The 25,201-nt window shown below is 49.8% G+C and overlaps 1 protein-coding gene across 1 annotated transcript in view; it reads right to left on the minus strand.

Annotated features, from left to right (window-relative positions):
- The window catches only part of TAMALIN (trafficking regulator and scaffold protein tamalin), a 95,709-nt gene that overhangs the window by 12,837 nt on the left and 57,671 nt on the right, over positions 1–25,201 (minus strand). Inside the window, exons 2-4 of the mRNA XM_069653895.1 lie at positions 20,860–20,909; positions 6,233–6,287; positions 5,521–5,623 (exon numbers count right to left, since the gene is read on the minus strand). Coding sequence (XP_069509996.1) covers positions 5,521–5,623; positions 6,233–6,287; positions 20,860–20,909 — 208 coding nt within the window. The remainder of the gene's footprint in view (positions 1–5,520; positions 5,624–6,232; positions 6,288–20,859; positions 20,910–25,201) is intronic.

The raw sequence follows: 25,201 nt of genomic DNA on the forward strand, positions 1-25,201 counted from the left end.
GAGAGGTCAAGGAGAATGAGGATAGAGGGAGTGTTAAAGGTCCAGATTTGAGAGCAGGTCTTCACAGGTGTTCAGAAGAGCAGTTTCCATGCCTCTGGATGTTGTAAAGCCAGATTGATGGTCATGGAGCAGCCAATAGATTCAGTGTGGCGGGTCAGCTGAGAGAGTGCCAGTTTCTCCAGGAGTTTGCCCAGGAAAGGAGAGATAGGGTGGTAGTGTGCTGGGATGGAGGGGGTGGGTCGGCAGAGGGTTTTTTGAACAGGGGGTACACAAGGGAGTGCTGAAGTGCAGTTGGGAAAACTCCAGTGGAAACGGAGGGGCTTCAGAGATCATCCAATGTTGGGGCGAGGGAGTGGATATTGTGGTTTTGGAGGGGCAGGGGTCCACCTTTTGGGATGAATCCTTCATAAAGTGGACTTGTCTGATTATCTCATCCAGTGTGACGGCTGAGAGCAAAGAGAGGGTAAGTGCAGGGAGGGGGTCGGGGGGTTGCAAGGGAGGCGCTGGTGTTTGTGTATGCTGTGGTGTGGAGGAGAGGGTGGAAGGGTTGTCTTGGGTTTTTATTGTGGAGTGTGCAGCCAGGGCAGAGCAAAGGTCCTGGGTGGGTGTGACAGGAGAGGCTGCAGTTCCTTTCAGACATTCGGCCGTGTTATTTGATGTCGCGAAGAAGCTGGCTTGAATTTTTTTTCAAGTTGGTGTGAATGCAGTCGATAATGCCTTTGAAGGAGGTGGCAGGCCAGTTTGTCAGATGGTTCGCCCGACGCATTCCATTTCCGCTCAGCTGACCTACACTTGCGTAAAGGGCAGCCAGGTCGGAGTCATACCCAGAATTGCACTTTTTGGAAGGCTTCAGTCAGACCCTCATGACAGGGGCAAGAGTGTTAGAGATAGAGAGATTGAGGTTAGCGAGGGTGGGAGTCAGCCGCAGGAGTGGATGGAGGCGAGTAGGCCGAGCCAAAGGCAGTCACTCACTTTTTTCATGGGTCTGGGGACTTTGAAACCCAGTGGCTGTGTTGGATGTACTGCTGCAAGGCAAGAGGAGAGCTTCAGGTGTGTTGAGAGAAGAGTGGGTGGTCCAAGAGAGGGAGGTCAGCAGAGATGAGAGCATCCAAGGTGTGCACCCCCCCACCCCTCCATGTGGACATCCATACACTCAGCGAGTAGCCTATAAGTACACCAGGCACAAACTGGACTGGGGCAATACATAGAGGGCACAAGACACTGGTGCGACCGACTGGCACTTCATATTCAGCCAGTAAGAGCACTTTGTTGAAAGGTGGCCTACCCCAAGAAAGTCCTGGTTAAGATGCAACTCTGGCCCTCGCTTACAATCTTTTATAGGACTCAAACCCCAACAAGTTTAAAAAAGGGACCCAATGCGATCGTCCTCATTGTATTATCCTTTGAATTATGAAAAGGTAGGTCGGGTTGGAGCCTGTGAATTCTCCTGCAATGTATGGACCCAAAGCTAGTAAGCTGCGGATATTTGGGACGCTGCATAGCCGCGTTTGGGCTACGCAGCGTCCTACGACGGCACCCGCCTTTTTACTGGTTGCTTTCGGTCAGAAAGGTGGGTGAAAAAAAAAACGCGAACATGTTTTCTGCTCTTGGAACAGTACGAAGCGTCTTCCCAGAAGTTCAATAAAATGTGCAGTGTCATTTCCTGAAGGGGAAGTGGAGCCACACCGGGTGGAAGGGGGGGGGGACACAGGAGGGGGCGCGTGAGGCCAGATCAGCAGGAAGAGAGGACCCCCCCTCCCCCCCGAAACCCGCAATCACCACTTGCTAATCTTCACCGCCCACCAGCTCCAATAAAAGCGTCCCCTAAAACGCACAGGTTCAGAAGCCCTGGTTACCGGCAGCGTCCGCGCTGGCCGGCGCTTCACGGCACTGCACAGTACTGGCCCGCCGCAGGGCGGCTGCTGTACAATTCATAGGACAGTACGGATTAGCCTGCACTGCATTTCCCTGCACTTCCCAGTGGCTATGCTGAAGTCTGCGGGCCAGCTGTGTTTGAATGGAGATCGTGCCAGCTTGCCCCTTTCACCCACTTTTAAACCCTCCACTCCTAACTCCCTAATCACCAAGAACGAAACGTCAGTTTCCCCGCAACAGCCCGCTTCCCTGGCGTGAAGCGCTGCGAAGGCGATGGAACCTAGAAGTCTAGCGCCGCCCCCGCGTGAAGGAAGACATCACAGCACGTGGGTGGGTTGGTTGGTTGGTTGCACCCTCTCCCCACACGCCTCGGCAATCATCAGAGCGGATGCGAAAGAGCTCTGCTTTGGTGACTCACACTTCCGAACCCAGTAAGGCCAGCGGCGTGGAGCCACAAGATCGCGCAAGCCTCCAGGCAGGGGCCAGGAGATCCCTCGCATGGTTACGGGTATGTTCACAAGCAACAGGAAATGCGGCCCTTTACACACCAGGAATCCCGAAAGTGCCACCACGAAAGGGGGTGGGGGGGTGGAAGTAGCCTCAGAATAACAGCCCACCGACTCCCAAACCCACAATAAAGACTCTCTGCCCCCAGGCCCACCAAACTACGACGGTCCGTCAGTAGCGCACACTTCCGTGCAAGGGTGAGGGCATGGGTTGGGCAGCCAATGGGGTGCATTTGGTTGTACCCCACACTTCACCAATAGGGACACTGCAGGACCACCATTCACTCTGGCTGCAGCAAAGGGCCCACTGCGGAAGCAGTGCTGCAATTGGGCTTAGGCCAAGCCCAGCAGGGCCTAAAAACCGCCCCTCCACTCGGGGACGCACCCAGGGGTGGACTGGCCTATAGGGAACTCTGGAGATTTCCCGGTGGGCCTCTGCACCCTGGGCCTCTTGTGTGGTATTTCCAAATGTTCTCATAGGAAAAGCATTGGGCTTGCTGAAAATGTGTCCTATGGGGCCACTTTGGACATTATTTCCAGGGCCTCTTTTAGTTCCCAGTCCGCCCCTGGACGCACCCACCTGTGTCTGCTGGCTAGCTCAGGACACACGACAAAGGGAGCGTAGTGGAGTTCAAAATGGCTGCAATTCGAAGGCTAGACTTGAGGGTACACTAGGAAGGGCTCAGAGAGAGGGATGCCAAGAAACACAGGCAGTGGATCTAGGCCATGCAAGGATCTATTCAGGATTACATGTGCTGGTGGCTTCCCAGCTGTCATCGCCCCGAGTCGAAATGCCTGCGAGTTTCTTGCAAGCGGCCTTCCAAACTGCACCACTAGCCTCGGGGGGGGGGGGGTGCCCCTTACCATGAGAGGAAGCCAAGCGTGTTCCCGGCTCCCTTTTAATCTACGCGCAGAAGTCCAAGAGGGCAAGTGGTCAATGAACTCGTCATACATGTTTCTCACTGTGTGCTAATCCACACAAGCGACCCGAAAAGCGGTGAGTCGTTATGCAACACCTCCCACAATGTTACATTCATTTCTAGTACTGGCTTCATGAAACAACAATGAGTGCAGCTTTTCAGGGGGTCACGCTAGATGTCAACTCTTAGGGACCCCAACCACAGCTAGAAGCCAGAGCAGTCTGGATGGGCAGGTGGGCAAGTGGCGCGGAGAATAAGTGAGAAGATTTCAGGCTGACCCTATGAAGGATGCTCAGGAGTTCCCCAACAGGAGCGGAAAAGGAACGGCCTCTCGCATCTCAGACGGGCGCCCAACGCATCAGCAAAGGCCTCAACAGTAGTGTTTTTATATCTGAGAATGATTTTTCGATCCTAAAAGCCAATGAAACTATGTAGAGCAGAACTGCTACTCTAGCCGGGAAAAGGTCACCATCTCCCATCAGTCACAAGCACTTGGAGAGATTTTCCCTTCAGAGTGTACAAAGCTGGCGAAAAGTTATTTATTTTTTGAATGTTTTATATACTCTGTCCTCATTCGAATGAATACATGAGAGTTGTGGAGTTCCTTCAAATGTACAGAGAGTTTGCCACCTACACGGACCTATTAAGAGTAGATTTCGTCTTGACATTTTGATATTGTTGCATTTGACCAATTATAAATCAACATACCTTTATAAAAATAAAAAATAAAAGTACACAAAAGGGACTCTTGCCATGTTAAAAAATGCTACCACTTTTGTTAGGCACAGGCCACTTGGCTTTTAAAGGTTCCCCCGCTACTTGCGATTCATAGACTGTCAAGCACTTAGGTGGCCGCCCCCAACTAAGGCTTGGTGACTCGTGAGGGCCCCCTTGATTGCTTACCCCAATGCTTGAAGAGCATGGGTGCAAATACCACAAGGACCTTTGAGGTGGGATACTCCATGCATGAGTAAAAAAATGGTATTTGAAGGTACACCCATTCATGCCAGGGTCTCTCCTTCATAGCACGGAAGACGCGATGGGGCAAGGAAGCCAACCGAACGCCCGTTCAGACTGGTCCTCAAGTCCATCACAGCCTTGAAATTACTAGCCCTGATCCAAGTTAGCATCCTTAAGAATGCTTTAATGCCTTCAAGTACTGCACCCCTGGTGCTATTAGCCCTGGATTTGCTACAGTAAACCGGAGACAAATAAATCCTAAGGAAACCACATTCAACCCCTAATGGGGCTGGATCCATGGACCATGGTAACATTTCTGTCCTTATTCCAGGCATGAGGTGGGTCCATGCCAAGTACCCAAATCACTGCAACGGCAGAGTAAACAAGCTGTCCATCACCAGGTTTGTGGTTCCTTTTAGACCATTCACCAAGGGGTACACCAATCACTTTCATTCTGTAGCAGCAGCATTTTTTTACTGTCAATCTTTAATAACACAAGCATAAGTGGTATTATGTGGCTAGACTCGCACTTTGGTGCAGCCAGTCAAGCTATTTCTTGGTCAAGGCATTTTTTTAACTGGTATCTATGATAAAGCAAGCATGTAGTGTTATTACGTGGCTAGCCTAGCATTTTGGTGCAGCCAGTTTGGATAGGTTTTCATATTGTGGCATGGCATTTTTAAATGGCAAAGCCAATAGTAGTTTGTTCTTATATGGAGATACTGACATATGTTGGCAGAACCTGTGTGGACAGGCCTTCTTATAGTATCATTACTGGAATTAAAATCGCAAAGCAAACAAGTATGTTCTTCTCTTATATGGAATTATGGAATTAGAATTCTTCTCTTATATTGGTGCAGCCAGCATTGAAATGTATGGGCACAGCCAGTGAGAAAATGTTTTGATTCTGGCATATATTGTGGGCAAAGGCAGAATGAAAACGTGTTGGAAAATGCTTTTGTTCACTCAGTGACTTGCATCTATTGGATTTTTTTCATGACGTTCCCTACCAAACCAGTTGCAAACTGGCTTTTTACCAGCCTTTTTTTTTCACTTAAGGTGTTCTGTAAAATGCACCATGGGGGGGGGTCAGGGGGACCAGCACAAGCCCCCTTTGTTGGTTTGGGCTCCATCGTCATGCTCGGTTGCGCTGGCATATTTGTGGGAAATAGTTACACCACTCCAATACAGTTTAAAAAATAAAAACGTTAAAAAAAAAAAAACAATGCCAGCCCGCACTGTCAGAAGGCATCACTTACCCATTTTCAGGCCTGCTAACTGGGCCGGGCTGTCCTCGTGCACGCGGCACACAAAGGTAAACATTTCCACTGTGTTCTTGTCCTGATGGTGCAAGCCATAAGTCTGAAAAGACAAGCCAAAATAATGTCAATCGAGGGGGGGGTGAGGCCTTACACTCCTCTTCACAGGGCAAGGAAAGGCCAGAGCTTGGCCCGCAAGCACCGCCACAGGCCAGCGCTTGGCCCGCAAGCACCCCCACAGGCCAGCGCTTGGCCCGCAAGCACCGCCACAGGGCCTCTATTTTAGTTCAGGCAACTACTTATTTCACGTGTCAAAAACGATACCATCTTTTCTACGCGTTCCGTTTGAATTTAATTTCTTGAAGCAGGATTTACATAATTCTTGGAAATGAAGACTAACGCTCAGGGCCACCTGTCACTCAAACCAAGTTCGGCTCAGACTGGGCGCTGCCATGACTGAACAGGGCCGTGGATAGGACAGCACGTCTGCGTCATGGCAGACAGTGGACTGTACCCCCACACAGCCCCCGCCCCCGTGCTGTGCAGACTGGGCAGACGCGCCAAGCTCCCACATCCAAGGTTTGCACAGCGCCCGGGCACTGATAGAGGCTCTGGAGTGAGGCATTGTTTGGCGTACACAAATACAGGCGGAAGCGAGGTGCCGGCTGCGGCCTCAGCCGGCGTCTCCCGCCGCAGGGAACCGCAGACTCACCTGGATCTCAAAGCCGAAGGTTTCGTCGTCTTTCCTTTCCAGTGTGATTACTTTCCTAAAAAGACAGAAGGAAACGGCTGGTTAGCAAACGCTCTCGGCAGCAGCCACCTTCCCCCTCCGAGACATGATTGGATCAACAGGGTTTGGAGAAGTGATCCCCAGAGCTTGGATGGCCTTAAACCCTGAGCTCACATTACCCGAGATGAAGCCAGCAGGTGCACCAATTAGCGTCTAGCTTCGGCCCAATCATTGTGTTTTTGAACATGGTGTCTTAGGACATTCATTGCCAAAGCAAACAGGTTTTGGCTTATGTGTAGGCATTTGCCAACTCATTCCGTAATGTCACTATTAGGCCAAAAGATGGCACCCAGTGTCAAATGGCGGTAGTACCCGGGCCTATTATGGGTGCGCCTGGCAAAGCCTTTACAACATCTGAAAATGTTGGCTTTGCCAATGCTTGATTTAACAGCAATTCAGTACAAGGAGATGTAAAGAGACAAGGTTTACAGATAGTGTCTTAAGGCACATTTGGTTAAGATGCTTTTATTACACAAGGAGCTGGGTTACAGCTAAAATTAAGACATTTTCTTTCAGGAAAAAAAAAATCTTGGAAAACATTGGCCCTCAACTTCAAAGCACAGAGCTACGTCTAAGACATGCAGAGGAAGGTCAAGGTAGGACATCGCTGGTAGATGTGGGCGTTTGCAGGATGAGGAAGGCAGCAGTAGGGTGTAGCATGGTCATTGGTCAGCAATACCCAGCAGCAACAACTAAATATGTGCAAGCAGCTGTGGTTCCACTCTGCAAGCAAAACAGACATGCACAGCACATGCGCACCCCACACAGCGCGCCAGAAATACGTAAGTAAAAAAAAAAATTAAAAAAAAAAAAATCAGCTCTGAGATGAAGCAGGTGAAGTGCAGCACATTAGCAGTTCTGTGTCAAATTGTGGATCGTGCAGTATCCTATAGAATATGAGCGATGTCTGTGTGAGTGAAGGGGCTTTGTGGAATGCTACCTGAGCTTGCAGCGTTGGGGCAACTGGGAGTTCCCCAAAGGAATGTTGGGAACTTGGAGCTGGGCAGGGAAGCAGAGTGGAGTGGAGGCTTGTGATCTTCTCTCCTACTTGCCTGTACTATGCAACATAAGAAGTAAATAGAGCAGGTTTCCATTTCCACTTACCTGGGTCAGCCCGGTTCCTGCTCCTTGGGATTACTGGCCCAGGGCAGATCCTGCAGGAGGCAGGATCCATCAGATCATTATTAATGTGACAGACTCACTGGGTCGGCCCTCCCTCTAATAGCAATGTTGAAGGCAAGTGTTAGTAGAAACAAGAATAAAGTAATTGTGAAGCTGTGCAGTGCAATGACGAGTAGAAATTGAATAGTCGACTCGCCTCCATATACAGGTGAACATTGAAAATACATCTATACAGGGTTGTCCAACTCCAGGCCTCGAGGGCCGGCTCCATGTCAGATTTTCAGGATACCCCTCATTGATAGTCATGAGATAGAAACGGATTCTAAATGTATGCAAATGGGTTTCAAAATTATTAATCAGAGACATACTGAAAACCAGTCAGGTTTCCAACCCTCATGCCCTAGAGCCGACAACCTTGGGTTATAAAAGATATGACTGTGAAGTGATAGTTTCTACTAACACACACTTGCCATGAACGTTGCTGTTAGAGGGCCTATACAGTGAGTGTGTTATATTGTTCATCAGGGAAGACCCGCTTTAACTAATCCTGCTGCCCCTTATAGTTCACAAGGTGGTTATTGATGTAACAGCTATGGGATTCGGGTTGGATTACTAAATAACCAAATCTTACAAATTGCTCATCTGAATAGGGAGAGGCCCTTCAAAAACAGAGGTTTTACCTGGGCTCGGAGTGGCAGCAAACTTTAGATGGTCACGTGTGTAGGTCACCACGCGGGTGTGTACTACTATGCTATAACTTATGGCCTCCTGGTAGCCTGGCTCTTCTACTACCTAGCGTGTGTGCGTGTCTCTCTCTGGAGGGCAATGAATGGCGACTTGTGCCCCATGGTGGACTTCGGGCAAGGAACTCATTTGCACTTGGAGTGCAAGGGCAGACGCTACAGGCCCTTTCCAGGCTTGTAAATGGTATTCAAGAGGAGGTTGTGGGGTGCTGCAGGGTCTAGGGCTTCGGGGGTGGGTGCAGCAGGGTCTAGGGTGATCACACAGCCATCCCACATGTGTATGGTACCTTGCCCAACATGGACTGACTGTCCGCAATCTCCTCCCCCCCCCACCCCCTCTCCAAATCCCCCTTTCCCGACACCGCACCAGAGACGTTGCCCGGATTGTCCAACTAGTGGGGCCAGAAGCTAGTGTAGTTAGGCCCGCTGCAGTGACAGTAACCTCTGTAAATGAGCGCTGCAGAGTGGCCATTTACAGATTTTCAGTGGGTCTTGCCCTCTCAGGCCCTACACGGTCTATGCCTCCGTGCCACACTAGAACGTTTTTCCCGCCATCCTTACTTGTAATTAGGAGCTTGTCCCCACCAGCAGTGTGCCAAAGGGCCGTTAAGGACTGGCTACTGGGATGTAACTTTGCCCCTAGGAGGGGGTATCCGAAGGAGGTTGGGGGGCTGAACCGGCCCGGCCGGCGGGGTGGTCAGACAGGCATGCATCAAGGTCTTTGGGACAGAGGAGAGGGATCCGGAGAAACTCGCTTCAGGTGCAGTGGTCTCGGCTCCCAGGTGGTTAAGGGGGGGGGGGGGGGGGGGGTGGAGGAATCTAAGAAATGTGATATGCGCGGAGTGACTGTACTGCTTTGAAAAGGATTTTGCTCGAGTTTCTGCCTTTTACATACATGTGTCGCAGTGAGCGTTGTAATAAATGCGGCCTAAAATCCATAAAGCGCATTGTGCTTCCCGTCCGGCCTTGGCCCCTGCACCAACCATTGGTGTTAACACAGTATTCCCGAGACATACCCTTTTCCAGATGGACGGCAAGGAAAGTCCCCCCCCCCCCAATGTCCATTCCCATGGGCAGTATTGGGAGTGTACTTCTCCCTAGCAAAGTATTCCTAGTTGCCATGCTGTCTCCTGGCGCACTATTCAAATTGCCCGTATTTTGCCAAACAGTACAGTTCTCTGCACAGTATTTATTACTACTGCCAATTAATCCGGTAAGCAAGGAGGTTGGCCCGGCAATCCTAAGGGATGCGGTTTCTCTTGACAAAGGAGAATCCCTTCCCCAGTTTCAATGTCGGGGTGTGTGGGAGGGGTCAGTTTTCGCTTTCATCTGTAGGACCAGGATATCCCCCCTCCTTGTGTCACATGGCGCATTTTTCTTCCAGCGTCATCACCATTTAAGGCTCTAGTACCATCTCAAGGTGTAACATACTGCCTGGAATATGTAGTGGGTAGAGCCCCTCCTCCAAGCGCACTATTAGAGGTCCCCTTGCAGACGCATCTTGGGGAGCGGGGGTGGGATTGCTTGTTCTGGCACAGCCTTCACAGGGAGCTCGCTTCTCCTGGCCACCTCTCGGAAAGAGGATTCCTGGTGGTGTATTCCGATGGGCGGAAGGAGGAGGGGACAGGTCGTCGTCGCTGGAACTATATCCCTACAGGCCATTGGCTATATCCCCAGCGTCATTTCACATGGAACTGCCTTCTTCATGTGGAATATTCCACTCACTTTCTGCAGGGGGCACTGCATTCACCGTTGGTGCTCTGCCAGGATGCCACTATGATGCCATGTGGCGCACAACCAAATCACCAGTAACTAGGGCACATTTCCCCTGGCACCCACCCAACCACCGATACTTCCCATTTAAGGCTGGCACCAGTTCTACTGCCTCAATGTTTTATATTTGACCTGTTCTGCGGTTTTATAAAACGTATATTCTCTCTGCACTGCTCAAAATATTCACGATGGGCACTTTCAGTTTGTGTCCACGGTCAGAATGGGGCAAGCACCAACGACATCGTGGCCCAAATGTAAGGATTAGAATTTGTTAATTCTCATTTCAGACCGAGTACTACTACTCAATGGGGTGTTTTTGGTCCAATATGTTGCTAGTAATGCATTTAAAGTGGCATATTTGCTTAGTAGCATTGGCATTGGTTAAATGTAGTCTAGTAACTTACGAAACTGGTACTCCTGTCCAAAACAGTGGCCCCAAAAAAGACCCCATACTAGAATCACGGGCCGGCACGTCAGACATTACCCTATAGACCAGCCCGAGCTGGTCTGTGGTGGCCCAAGAATAAACAAGACTGCAGTAGTGGGCGCCATCTTGAGCACACCACAGAATACTCCATGGTGTTGCGCAGGGAAAATGCGCAAATATGGTTCAAATGACACCACATCCCGGTAGCAAAACAAGAAGGAAAAAAAAAATAAGCAGGGAAAACTTTAGGCCGAGTCCTTTGAAAGGTCCCTGAAACGGCATTGGGTCAGAAATAGCAAACTCGAGGTCGTGCCTCCCCCCCAAAAAAAAAACCTGCCTCTTCACCCTCCATAAAACGGGGGCTGCTCAGGCAGAAATGACTGGCAATCCAGGGCGTAGTTTCTTGCTTACAGGTCCGTGTTGACTTCCGGGTACAGGACAGCACGAGGTTTATCCCAGGGACGATAAAGGAGCGTTGGGGACAAAGAAAGAAGCGGGTGCACAAGAGATTATGAAGCCCTAGGATTATAGCATGGTGCCACTGGACCCTGGCTCGGTTGAAACTGTGCCCGGCAGTAGGGAGGCCGGGCAGGGGAGACAGAGGACTTGGCGCGTAGGGTCGGTTTCCCCGAGGGAAGCGGGTGCACTGGGCACAGAAGCCGGGTGGAAGCGGTTGCCTCTTGTAATAGCAGCTGTTCGGCTAGTGACTGAATATTCACAATTGCGTAGGTGTGCGGTGAGGTGCCACCATGACGCCTCGCCTGCTCTTTGCAGCTAAAGGGAGAGGGCCTGGGGTGGCAGGTTTGGAGGCGCGGAACAAAATAAGCAGATGGTTGGCAGAAGCTGGTGGCGTCGAGATCGCACGCAGATCTGTCAATTATTTACCAGGCGGGTGGGGGAAGTACACCCTGGGTGTGGTGCCCTCCGAGGCACCTGCTGTTCAAACCACTATAGTCGTGCATCCATTTTATTGACTGGACTCATGGTTTACGGATCCTTCGAGCCCCCCCATGTTGTAAGGCCTCTGGCCTACAAAATACGCTGCGACACCGGGCACGTCTTCATTCAACCTTTATTAATACAGAACTGCCCCTCGTCCCGACTTTCCCGCTTCCCCCTCCCCTTGCCCCGCCCCCCGTTCCCTCTGTCCTTATCTTTTCCTTAAAGGGGCCCTGTCCCTTTTCCCATGCACAACACCCCCCTCTTACTTATCGTTGAAGTTCGTCCTTACATCTCTTCGATGAGCCGAGTGGGCCGTCTGGCTAGCCGGTGGGGCCGCTCGGCTCGCTCTCCCCCTTCGCCCTCCCGGCTTGCCGGTGGCGGCGCCTCGGGCGGATCGGGAGGGGTCTCTGGGTCCATAGGGTCTTCTTCCTCAAGAGGTACGTCCTCAGATCTGTCTCCTTGGAACATTCGCCTGAAGTATGACGCGTTGCGGGTTATTTCACCCCGGTCTCCTAGGGCGGTGATCATGGGTCCTTTCACCTCTGTCACTATCATGGACTCGGGCTGATGTCTCGAGTCCGTTTTACGGCGTTGGGCCTGCCTGACTAGCACTGTTTCTCCTACGGGGATCAGGGGTTCCTTGGCCTTCCGTTTCCGGTCAGTCCATTCTTTGGCCTTTTGTCTCCTCTCTGCTTCTCGTCGTCGGATCTCGTCGTCCTCCTCCGGAGTGTAGTCCTCGAGTTGGGGAAGCCTGGTCCTCGGTTTGTATTTGATCACGAGTGCGGCTGGGGTGTGTCCAGTTGCCTCGTGGGGGGTATGTCGGTAGCTTCGTAGCATTTGTGAGATGGCTTGTGGCATCGAGGCTTGGTCTGTTGCTGCTTTTTGGCGTGTGCGCTTAATGTTCGCCATGAACCGTTCCACCATTCCGTTGGCCTGGGGCCATAATGGTGTGATCTTCTGGTGGTGGAATCCGAGGTGCGCTGCGAATTTCCTAAATTCTTGTCCTTGGAATGGGGATCCATTGTCCGTTTTCACTACGTTGGGGACGCCCCATTCGCTAAATACTTCGTCTATCGGGCCTACCACATGGTGGAAGGCTGTGGATTGTACGTGTTTTACCAATGGGAATCAGGAGTATTCATCTATGGCCACGAGCAGGTGACCCCCCTCTTCGAGTGGGCCGTAGAAGTCAAGTGCCACTCGCTGCCACGGTCCGTCAGGGAGCGGAACTATGCGCAGGGGGCAGGGTGGTGAGCCGGCCGCGTTTACCTGGCAAGAGTTGCAGTGTCTTAGTATGTCGTCTACAATGGTGTCCATGTGGGGGAACCACACCTGGTTTCTGAGTATCTTTTTTGTATTCGCCGCGCCTCGATGACCCTCGTGGGCGATCATAACTAGTGGCTTTCTAAGACTCTTGGGTGCTACCAGGCGGTTCCCTCTGAGTAGTGTGCCTTGGTTTGTTGTGGCCAGTTCGTTGTGTATTTTCTCCATTCTGGCCAAGTCTCTTCTGTCTACTTCCCCCCCCTTCCCCTTCTTCGAAGTGTTGGTTGGCCGCCTGCCGCCACTTGTTGGTGTTGGTGAGGTGGACGGCCGCTTTGATGGTGGGGTCAGCTCTGCTCTTTTCTGCAAATAGTTCAGCGGTGATGGCTGGGGGAAGAGCATTGTGTGACAGGTATGCGATGTATTCATCGGCTTCTCCTTGCATTGCGGTGTCTGGAGCTCCTTCCGGGTGCCGTGATAGATAGTCTGCTGGGTTTGCGTCGCCTCCGGGCTTGTGAATGATGGTATAGTCGTATTCCTGAAGACGGATTCCCCATCGTTCAATGCGTGGGGGCATCTTAATTCTCGGGTTGCCAAATAGGGCCAGTAAGGCTTGGTGGTCCGTAACGAGGGTGAACCTTTGTCCGATGACGAAGTGGTGAAATTTTTCGCACGCCCACACTGCCGCCAGGCTCTCCCGCTCTGCCTGTGAGTATGCTTGTTCGGTGGAGTTGAGTGCGCGGCTGGCGTATGCCACTATGTTGGTTTTGGAGTTCTCTTGTGGATCTGTTTGAGCCAAGATGGCACCCAGCCCCACTGGGCTAGCATCCGCAGTTATTTCTGTCCGCCAGCTCGGGTTGAAGTACGCCAGTTGGCGGTTGGCCGCTAGCTCTTGCTTTATCGTGGCGAAAGCCTGTTGGCATTGGTCCGTCCACTGGAAGGGTTTGTCTTTTTTCAGCAGGTGTCGCAGTGGGCATGTTAGTGACGCATATCGTGGGAGATAGCGGGCGCAGTATCCCGCCATGCCCAGGAACGAGCGGAGTTCGGAGGCGTCCTGCGGGCTAGGCAGGTTGGTAATGGCGCGGATCTTGTCCGGGTCAGCTTTTATTCCTTGGTCCGAGAAGATGTGGCCGAAGAAGCATAGGGTGCGTGTGTTGATTTCGCACTTCTGACTGTTGAGTGTCAGTCCGGCATCTTGTAGGATGCGGCACACTTGGTGTAGGGCTGTGTCATGCTGATCCTGTGTGACGCCAAAGATGAGGATGTCATCGCTGTAGTTGAATGCATTGGGGACGGAGCAAATCAGTCTGTGGATTGTTTCTTGAAATATCTCGGCAGCGGACGAGATTCCAAAGTTAAGTCGTTTGTAGCGGAATAGGCCCTCATGGGTGGTGAATGTTGTGATGGGCCTCGATGCAGGGTCAATCACTAGCTGGTGGTATCCCTGGTTGAGGTCCAGTTTTGAGAATTTCGTGGCTTGGTTGAGCCTGATTAGCATGTCCTCTATGTTGGGACCCGGGTGCCTTTCCCGTTGGATGGCGGTATTGGGGATTCTCATGTCCACACAGAGGCGTCCATCTGCTTTGGGGACGACTACCAGTGGGGAAACCCACGGGGTGGGTCCTGTTGCCCTCTCAATGATGTCATTGTCCAGTAGCGTTTGCAACTCGTGCGATACTTTCGCCTGCAGGTGGAACCCTACCCTCCTGGGGTGTTGTGGTACTGGCTGGATCTTGGGATCAACATGTAGCGTGATGACGTTGTTCTTCAGTTTGCCGACGCCTTCAAATAGGGCCGGGTACGCCGATTTCAGATTTCCTATGTTTGGGGCAATGTGGTGGATGGCTTGTATGACGCAGGAATTAGGCGGGACGCCTTGGATCACCTCTGATGCATCGTAGTGGAAGTCGATGAGACCTAGGGCTGTGGCCGTCTTGTGGCTGAGCAGGCATCTGGCAGTTGCCTGGCTGTGGATTACGTGTATCGCGGTCGGTGCTCTCTTGCCCCTGTGTATGAGGTCACATGTGAATTGTCCTTTTGAGGTCAGTGGCTGTGTTGCGCCCCATTGAAATATGTGGGCGTAGGATGGTTGTAAGGGAAACTTGTTCGCTAGATGGCCGTATGCTATGTAACTCATGACATTTACGGTTGCGCCCGTGTCCACTAGGAATGGAGTGTCTATCTCTCCCAGGTGTACCATCACTCTGGGTGCCGCGCTGTCGTCGGATGCTTCCGAGATGAGTCGGACGTATTCCCTGCTGTATCGGTCGTATTCAGCATAGGGTAGGTATTGTGCAGGGTGTTCTTCGACTGGCGGGTTTTCGTATGGGTCTCTGGTGTTATCTTCCCTCCGGGTTTCCTCTTCTGGGTACGCTTGCATGTGATATATTTGTTCTTGGTTGGCATACGGTGCATCTGTTTGGTCCACTTGTAGGTTTTCGACCGCCCTGATGAACCCGGAGTTGTTTGGTGTTCTGGGGTTGACGGCTGGCTTGGCGTATTCTCGTTCCGCGTATGGTCTTGGGTTGGGTGGTCTCATTGGCTCGGGCCGCGGCTCGAACTTCTTTGCGGTCGGTTGCTGGTTGTGTGGTCTATATGCTGACAGCGGGGGTGTTTTCTCCCGACACATACTCTGAAAGTGATTCTCTTGTCCGCACCTCATGCACATCTGGCCAATTGCGGGGCATTGACCTCTGTGGGGAAACTCAAACCCGCATCGGTAACATTGTCTTTCAGGTGGTGGGCGTCTTGCGTTGTTCCATTGGTATGTCTGTATGTATTGTTGTGTTGGCGGCTGATTTGATTGGTGGTGACGGCTGCGATGGAGTCTATCTTTCTCGGGTTCTCCATGTGTGCAGCCTGAGCATCCACTCTTTCATATACTCTGGCGACTTCAGCTATTTCTTTCAGAGGGAGGGTTTTTTTTAGAAGATGTTTGCGGAAAATGACAGGCATCCCTCTATCACTCTCAGGCGGATGGCCTCGTCATCGTTGAAGTTGGCGAAGTCACAGTATGCTATTTTCCTTTGTAGGCGTAATATGAATTGGCCAATTGTTTCTTGGGGTAACTGGGTGCATTGATTAAAGATGTAACGCTCGTAGTCTCTGTTCGGGACTATTATCAATCGACCGTCGATGGCTTCAATGAGTCTTTGGTATGTGTTCCTTTCTGCTGCAGGGATGGTCTTGATGACGCTTTTTATGTCTTTCCCAACCAAGTTAGTGAACATGTCTAGTTTGTTCGGGGCGTCTTGGTTTCCTACTGCCCTCATGAATTCCTCGAACTCGTCCATCCATTCTTGCCACCTTTGCCCTTGGTTTTCTTGTGGTTCTAGCGAGAATGGGTTTGGGCGGCGTAGGAAGGAGACTGGATTTGTGGGAGTCACGCCAGGCGTGGCAGGTGCCGTGGTGTCTCCCGCTGCGCTCCCACCACTCCCTTGTTGCGACATGGCTGGTGAGGTTGAGTGTCTGCTGGTATGCGTGTTTTACTTCCCTCACTCTCGGGTGGGCGCTTTCTGTTGCTCGTACTCGATTGCGCGTGACGTTCCTCGTTTTCAAGTGGCCGTTGCCACGCTCGTGCGTGCATACAGTTCCTCGCTTTCAAGTGGCGCTTTAACGCGTTCCTCGCTTTCGAGTGGCCGTTAACACGTTCACACATGCACACAGTTCCTCGCTTTCAAGTGGCTCATTAAATCCTTCAGTTCCTTGCTTTCAAGTGGCTCATTTAATCCTTCGTGTAGGTATAAAGTTCCTCGCTTTCAAGTGGCTTGTGTTGCGTTGCCGTGCCTATCACCTTTTCCTCAGGGCCTGTGGGGTTTATTCAGTACTTGCGTGTGCTCTTGGCACCTTACGGCCTCCAGTGCTGTTCCGCGGTCTACTGGGCTCCTCCTCGTCCTCTGCGGCGTGCGTCTCCTTTCCTTTCTTCCACGGGGCCCCTCCTCGGCTCCAGCTGCTCTCTCGCGTGCGTATGTACCTCCGACGTCGGGTCCTTCCGTTACGCCGGGCTCCGGCTCCTCCTCGCTTTCGGGGTCTCCAGCTGCTCTCTACGTGCGCGTAGGTTCCTCCGCACCTCGCGTATAGTCCTCGGCGGCGGGTCCTTCTGCTGCTCCGGATACCTTCTTCGGGCGCGCTGGCTCCTCCCTGCCTCGCGTGCTCCCTGTCTGGGCGTTTTCTTCGTGTGCGCGGTCCGTCTGGCTTCGTCGCCAGTTGTTGTAAGGCCTCTGGCCTACAAAATACGCTGCGACACCGGGCACGTCTTCATTCAACCTTTATTAATACAGAACTGCCCCTCGTCCCGACTTTCCCGCTTCCCCCTCCCCTTGCCCCGCCCCCCGTTCCCTCTGTCCTCATCTTTTCCTTAAAGGGGCCCTGTCCCTTTTCCCATGCACAACACCCCAAATCACCAGGATTTGGTGCGTGGGGCGAGCAGACCCCACCCACCGCCCACGTTACACCCCCCTCCTCCCGTGTGCTGTGATGCCCTGTGGCATGTCAGGTGTGCTGATGGGTAATGATCTGAGTCACACACCGGGACTGGCGTATAATGGAGCGTCAACGCTGCTCTAGGGGGTCTCCTGGTGCAAAGGAGTAAAGGTCACTACTCTATCTCATTGATACCGCGCGCCGAACCCGGAGGTAACTGGGCGCCGGGCGCAACTGGGACGATCCCACCAAATGGCAGCGATCGAAATGAAGACTGGGTAAGCAGAAGCTAAAGGCCGCAGAGACCAGGCGCCATCATTGGGGAGCAAGGGGCTAGTGCGTAGCGTTCGGCAGATGCAAACATCGTTTTGCCCAGTAATGATGACTCCCCAAGTTAAAGTCATAGTTGTGTTTTCTTCTGCATCAGTTGCCCTGGGGAGACAAAAGCCTGGACACTGTTGCAAGCTAACCAGGCTCTAGCTAAATACCACCCCCCCCCCAAATTTCGAACACTGAATATTTAATTGTTGTATTCGACCCATAAGGATGAAAGAGAGGAGGCTGTGACAAAATTACGTAGAGAACATACAAGACCTCTTTGGATGGCCATAGAGTTGTGCATGGATCCTTGGCATGAGCCCAAGTAATTACTTCGGGTAAATGTTACTACCCTGTGCTGCACAGCAGTAATGAACACTCAAGGTAACTGCTCAACATGGGCATCCTGCCCACCAAATAAAGTCATGTGGACACGCCACTGCCCACTTCTCACCACACATCACTACTTCATGCACACACTGTCTCCTTAAAAATACATACTTTCTGTAAATACTGGCATTGTCACTTTATAGCCCTGCAGGCTATAAAGTGACAATGCCAGTATTTACAGAATGCGGGCCTACAAGTACCAGCATGCAATAGGGTCCGAGCATACAGCCGGGAGAACGCTGAACTGGCCTAGAAGTAGCACCATGTTCAAGTCAGGGCACACTCACACGCACTGCGTCTCTGCTGGCACTTGCAGAGGAAGCAGCTTGAGCAAAAAAGGTGCACTTCCCTAAACTGGCAACGATTTGCCACATGCCAGTGAACCAGAGCTGCATACCCCTCAGCGCTTTTGTACCCCTCCCCCACCCCCAGAGCAGGTAACAGATTACATTTCTGCGGGTAAGAGCCTTATGAAGTACATGGATGGCTTCCTCAGCTGATGCTTGGACCTTCCTCCACCTCGTTTTGCCCCAATGAATGCCCCAATGAAGTGAGGCTTTGTCAACCACATGAAATTCAATTCAAGGGAACCCTGGGATCGCCCTATAAGATCCATGCCCTTTCTAGGGCAGGATATTTCTAAAGAAGCATGAAACTAATTCCAGCACAGCTGCAGGCTTCATTGAAAGAGTGGTTCTGCCTCTAGAACACATCCAGCAAGTTCTAGCTGGAGATCAGTGAATCGTATTAATGGTGTCACAGCCTCAAATTATTGTTTTCAGTCTGTCAAAAGGTCAGGCCGGTGGTTCCACTTCACAGCAAGTTTCCGTGTGGATCGATTGTTGAAACGCCAGCAGACATGCATGTGCAGCCCCCGTTTTCTGGCCCTACTCCGTGCCAGGGTGTACCTTTCCCCGGTGCAGGCACAGTCCCCAGTCCCCATAGGGACAACCAGCTCCAGGCCAGCTGCATAGGGAGGGGCCCTGCATCTCAAAACAAAATGGCTTCTAACAGGAGACAGGCTACACCCAGAGTTCCTAGATTACTAATGGACACAGACACCAGAATACATAGTGAGATACTAATGGGACCCTCCTTTATAAAAAAAAAAAACACTGTATGCTTATAATAGCTTTTCTGTTTTATTACTACCTAGGATTCCTCTGGCGTGAGCACCAACTATATGGGGACCCCCCCCCCCTACGTCAGCTCACCCTTCCTTGGAGGGGGTCGCGGGGACGCTTATGGTGAATCTGACACAGCACATATTACCTAAACTCCTATACCACCCACATGCAGTGTGAGGCCAGAGGATGTCTGTGGGTGGTCCCATCTCCCAAGCCTGCCTCGGAGAGGCCACCACACTATCCAGCTACCTCACGCCAGGGTACCTCTTCTCAACCTCCATTTTCCTCATTTAATTTCCTTACGTCCTATTCAACTTCAGCCCTACAAAACATTCCCCCTAATGCTTGCCCTGAATTCTACATCTCCCACTACTTAAATAAACGCATAAAAATACACATGCATTTACATACAACATATATTCACAAACACTATGTCACAATGGGGTGACTGCCGCAGTCAGTCACCCCTTCACAGTACCTTGGTGCCATATCTGGTGGCTGACTGGGCCAATGGCCCCTTCTGGTTTTGCCTTCACACTTCCACAGCTCTTGGACGGCACCCTGCGGTAGTGGGGTCCGCCCGCAGTCACTGCAGCAGCCTTGTTCTACTCTTCTCAGGGGCCCAGTTGGTGTGGGGGCCACCCATGATCACTGCCATCACCACAGCCCATTTTTAAATCTTCTGGGTGTGCCGCAAATCTTGGGGGTACCACCCGCACTCACACCGCACCCACGTGTGGATTTAAAATCTTCAGTGTGGCCCCATTAGCATCAGGGCTGCCCCATGTCACCATTTGAGGACAAAGACATCTTCTTGACTTTATTCATTGAATGGTATTAACACAACGAAGGAGCTCAAAACGTGGTCTCCTGTCACATGGTCAGATGAAAATAGACTTTGGGCAAGCTACACCAAGACCAGAAGTTAAGGCCATGCTCGCACTCCCTTTTATTCAAAAGGCACAGTGATCCTTTGCAAGGCCAAGTTCAAAGAACTAACTGAATGGCAGACAGCAGGAGCGATGATGGATGTTAGGCTATTTGGGTGGTGAGGCATGACCAAGCCAACCCTCCAGCACCTGGGGTACCAGCTTGCGTGCTGCTAGCGAGTGGAATATTCCAGAAGGGTACAAGCGTGTCAACCAATTGTAGAGGGCCACGGAGCAAACAGCCCTATAGTTTGAGAAGCCAATGAAACGTCATGTATTAGTATGATACATAAGATGACTTGCATTAGGGTGGGCATAGCTGTCCACCTGACCTTAGAGACCCCAATCATAGTCCAGTCCCCCATAGAAAGTATACAGAGATGTTCCCTTTAAGCCCATCACATCCCCTAGTAGGTTTCTTATTTTGCCACACAGTAGGACGTCACTCATGACAAGATTTGACTATGAAGGTGTTTTTCCATGTGAATTTAAAGACTTATGACTGTGCGGCGCCCGTTAATGCCCGTTGTACTCCCAGTTTTAGACAATTTCAATTAAAACAGTTGTGTTTTGCCACCTTCCTGAGTCAGTCTGATTATTGATGTACGAGTAAGATCTGCATCCCCATCCATCTCAGATACTGTTACCTCGTCTTAAAGGGCCTACTGGTTCAACATGTTTATAGTGCACAACCACCCAACCTGCACATTCACCCATCATTACCATTATTGGTCCTAAACCTCCTATTGCAGGGTGTACTCTACCAACTTGAAAAGAGTGCTGTGACCACCTGAAAAGATTGACAAAAAGTGGGGGTGCTTGTGTGCACACAAGGGTGGAACCATGCAAGTACGAGGTACGCTGCCACCACAAAGAATTAACATACATTTGTAAATGTAGGACCAGCACACATAGGCCTTGATGCTTGTTAGATCAGCAATTACCCAAATCAAAAATTACATGTTTCATCCATCTTAAAAGTATGGCAATTAGGAACACACACACACACACACACACACACACCTCCCATTATTCCATCGAATCATCTACATTAGTCATGGTGCACTAGAATATAGGAATAAGCTGGGCCTCTTACCTGTGGCCCTCGGGAGACTCACTGAGTGATTTGCACCTTGACGAAGAGCCCTGAAACGGAAGAGTTTAAGAAGCACATTAGATCGTATGTAGCCCTCAAGCCTAATACCCCCAACCTCGTATTAGAATTGAGACAATAAGCCCATGCACTGTGCACATTGCTCACATTATAGAACAGCTTCAACCAGCAACCCTCAGCAGCCAGCACTCCACCCACTAGCTCTTCAAGTTAAGGTCCTATGGAAGCCTTTGGTGACATGATCGATTTGCTAAAACGTCTGGCGAGACAACATTAACAAATACATGACATGAAATAGTCAAGATCCCAGCCGATCAGGCACCTCACATCACTCTTCAGCGGTGGAAGGGGACACTAAGATACTGAGGGACAGAGCAAGCCTTAAATTGGTTGAAATTGCATTGCACAAGACGGAAAGGGTAGAGATGCAAGACCAGAGTTTTTTGGATCCATTAAGAACCAAAGAGGCTTTAAAGACCCATCAAGTTTATGGAGAATGAAGAACAGCGGTACCAAAGGCTGCCCAGAGGACGACCCGATGGCTCAAATTGACCAACCGATCAGACACAGCCAAATTTGCTAATGCAGAACCCGCTCAATATACCCACTGAGCCCATAGGCATAAGTCTAGAAAGCATCAAACGGGCTAACCACAAGCACTCTGTACTCTCGCCTAAGGGAATACTATGACCTGGCCTTGATTTGTCAAAAATGAAGCTACATCTGATAGGCCAACCAATAGGAACACATTGAATTAAGCGATTGGGGTGTGAGGGGGTTAACTGTGCTGTCCATTACAAAGTAGCCTGATCGTTTGCCCTCTCAGCCCCCTTCAAATGTTCCACCCCCTCGCCACCCAATATCCTCAAGGTATGGGCATTTTATTAGGGCAATAAGAAACTGGCAGGAGACCTTATTCTGGGAGAAATAGGAAACTAGACCATTTCCATGGGATATGCAACTGACGTGGGCCATTTTCTGGGGCCTTTAATAGGAGTGTAGCAATTTTCGCTGGCAATGCACAAGGCATCAGGACGGTGTGTGCAATAGGTAAATAGGGCAGCACCACGTGAGATTAAACTGGGGGCAGTTTGAAGTGGCTTGGTCATTTAGAAAAAGATGGCTATATTTAAAACGGACAAACATTTGCTGGGACTGCATCTAGCCTGAGAATATTTAAGTAGCAACATATCTGAGCAGCACCCCTGTCAGATTGGCACAGAACATCCCAGAAGCCATTTGGGAATATCTGAGCAGCATAGATATGTTGATTTAACAACAGTCAGCGATACTTGAAAATTACTAGCCCTAGGGTGTCCGCACACTTACACAACAATTAGTACTCGGGTCATGGTCAGTTATAAAATACAATGATTTGCATTGCATTTCCTGGCGTAGCATTTTAAAAACGGTGCCAAGAGATACACAGTTTAAATTGCAGTTATTTGTACAGCATCTACATCAGTTTTTTTATTTGCTTTAATTGAAACAATTTTTAGCAAAAGAAAAAACCGACACAACTCTGCATCACATAAAAATGATCAATACAAAATAATAATTATCAGTTTTCCCAGGGTGGTAGTGGCACTGCCTCGGGCACTACTTCAATGACGTGCCAGAAGTCTACTCTGCAGGCGCATGAATCGTTTCTATGGGACACACAACACCCAGATTTCAAAACATGCCTCTAAACCCTAGGGCTTTCATTACAATTCTGCTGTTAAACCCACCATTTTGACCCGTTTGTTTCCAAATTTGCTTTAGGGGCCGTCATGCATGCTTTTTCCCACCAAAGCTTGTCGGGTGCATTTAAAGTTCCCAAACAGAAGTCTTTCACCTGAACAGAAGCATTTAAAACACTGCAACCAAAAACGGCCTGTCATTTGCTTTCCCTTTCCCATCAACAGCAGCATCGAAACACTGCTACCAAAAACGGCCTGGCTTTTCCTTTGTGTTTATGTCAAATTAAAGAACTATGGGGAAAGGGGCCTACCCATCATCAATGGACAAGCAGCAATGTAAATTCACCCAAGGAAGAGAGATCAAAGATTCCTGTGACCTGCAAGACAGGATTTTCAAACATTAAAAAGAAAAACCAGCCTGCACTTGTATTTGCAAATAAATTCTGCTTTTAAAAAGCCACAATGGAAAAAGATACCACTGCTCACAGAAAAATGTCAGGGAAACCTGATGAGGGGGGTGACCAAAGCAAATGTATATTAGGTTTTACCCACAAAACTCAGTAACCTTTGAAGAGACTACTTCAGGAAAAACTGGTTTTGGCTGAGGCATACAATTCACAATTAAAAAAGCTCCACTTCCAGTTGGATTTGCACCTCTCCTCGAACAACCCTGCAATAAAATGTAATGCTGCGGGAGGCGTCATAATTCCTTGTTCTGCAGACATGATGGCAGGAATTTCAAAAAAGGCAATTCTTAGCTAAAGCATGACGAAAAGGTGCAAGTTCTTGTTGCACCCACTTCAAAGAGAAAACTGTCAATTTCAAAGAGACTCATAAAAACCCTCTAGTCACAGGCTGACCCAGGGGAACAGATGGCTGTGGGGGATGAAGCAGTCAGCCCATTTGCTGACAGATACACTCATCATTCATATTAAAAGACTATTTTGCTTTAGACATTTTGCGCAGCCATCAGACTGAGGATGGATCTCAATTTTATGCCTTTGTTCATGTCATTTCCAGGTGGTTTTAAGGATATACATTGCATTTACCTGGGACTCTGGGAACTGTAATGGCCATTTGCATCAGGTTTCTGGCTGATCTGAACATGTGACAATTAATGAGATTTGATGAAAAGGTGGAAAATGAAATTATGAACATGCTTGAGAACTTACATATTCATAACTGTTGTATATTTCATGAAAACAAAAAGGTGTCACATGGCCATGCTACATCGCACGGATTTGGCAGTCGGCTTATCTAATTCCCCATGACCAACTCAAACAGAATATATGTTGCATATGGCAGTGGCTAGTACAATTACGCAGTAATGATACACAACTAGTTTTGGCCAAAAGTGGTAAAGGGAACAAAAGGAGGATGACAAATGGAAAAGACATATGATGCTCTCCTCCCCTGAACCAATCCCAACTGGGGGCGGAGAGAGGGATGGAAACTGTCCAATCCTAGTGGCAGGGATAATTACAGGGTCCTCCCCTAGATTGTAAAGTTAGTGATGTCATTTCTGCTATTCAGGGGGGACTGTACTAGGACTACGGCCACACAAAAACCTGGGAGACAGGAGAAGGACGTTGAGAAGGCTGCTGAACCTTACCATCTTAGAGAGTGCAGTGACCAGATCCCTGGCCCTATCTGTCCAGAGTGCCCCAAGATGCAGCTGCCTTTCCTGAAATCTTAAACCAAGGCTTGCTGTGCAAGTAGCAAAAATCCAAGCCCTAATTTGCATAAACTCTTCTTTTTTGTAGCAGTACATCCAATATCCCATTGAAAACCCCAACTGCCAGTGTAATTTAGTTATCTCCCCATAGAAAAAGCTCTTGTTTGCCTGTGTATGTTAGTGGTCTGTGTAAATCCTTAGTATTTTTTCAAGTAAATCAATTCCCCATTGAAATTCACGGTTCAAGATTGTTGCAATTCAAAATCAACCATCTTGTTCCTGGTATTTAATTGTGATAGTCCGTGTTGCCTCAAAACAATTCTCCCTGTAACTAAAAAACAAATTTGTCTGTGTATTGTGTGCATTACCAAACTAATTCCCATTTGCATTGGTCCTATTAAACCCAGTTGTTCCCATTGTGAGCAATCCCTTTTGCATAGAAGTCTAAGCCTCTGTCCTGGTCACTGAAAACCAATTTTCCCCATTGTAAACTAAACCCCTTCCCTCCTTCCCTGAGCTGCCTGTCATTGTAAGCCTTAGTATAAACTAATTTCCATTTGCCACTGTATTTTCCCTTTGCATTTGCTTTCTCCCAAGAACCGATTTTCCTACTATTTTGCCCTGGTGTGCTAATTAGTAGTCTCTAAAACGCTGCCCATCTTTTAAGTGTAAGCAATACGAATTTTCTTCTATTCTGGCAGTTGTGAGTAATAATCAAAATCCCATTTTGCTCCAAAAACGGGGTTTCCTTTTGTTTGCTAGCTTCCCATCTTGCAGTGGTTGGCTTCACCCCAAATCAAATTTCCCCCTTTATTCCTACTCCTGGCCACTGCCTTCCATTCAAAGGAATCACGTTTAATTGATGTTTGGCAGGGGCTGGGGAGGGTGGGAGTGTTGCAAGGGGGGGATGCTTAACGGTTGGTGCTATCACTTTGTGTGGAATTTTTATCCCATTTTGTCATTAGAG

Source organism: Ambystoma mexicanum, chromosome 3q (assembly GCF_040938575.1).
Source record: "Ambystoma mexicanum isolate Mex_15411 chromosome 3q, UKY_AmexF1_1, whole genome shotgun sequence".
Classification (NCBI taxonomy): domain Eukaryota; kingdom Metazoa; phylum Chordata; class Amphibia; order Caudata; family Ambystomatidae; genus Ambystoma; species Ambystoma mexicanum.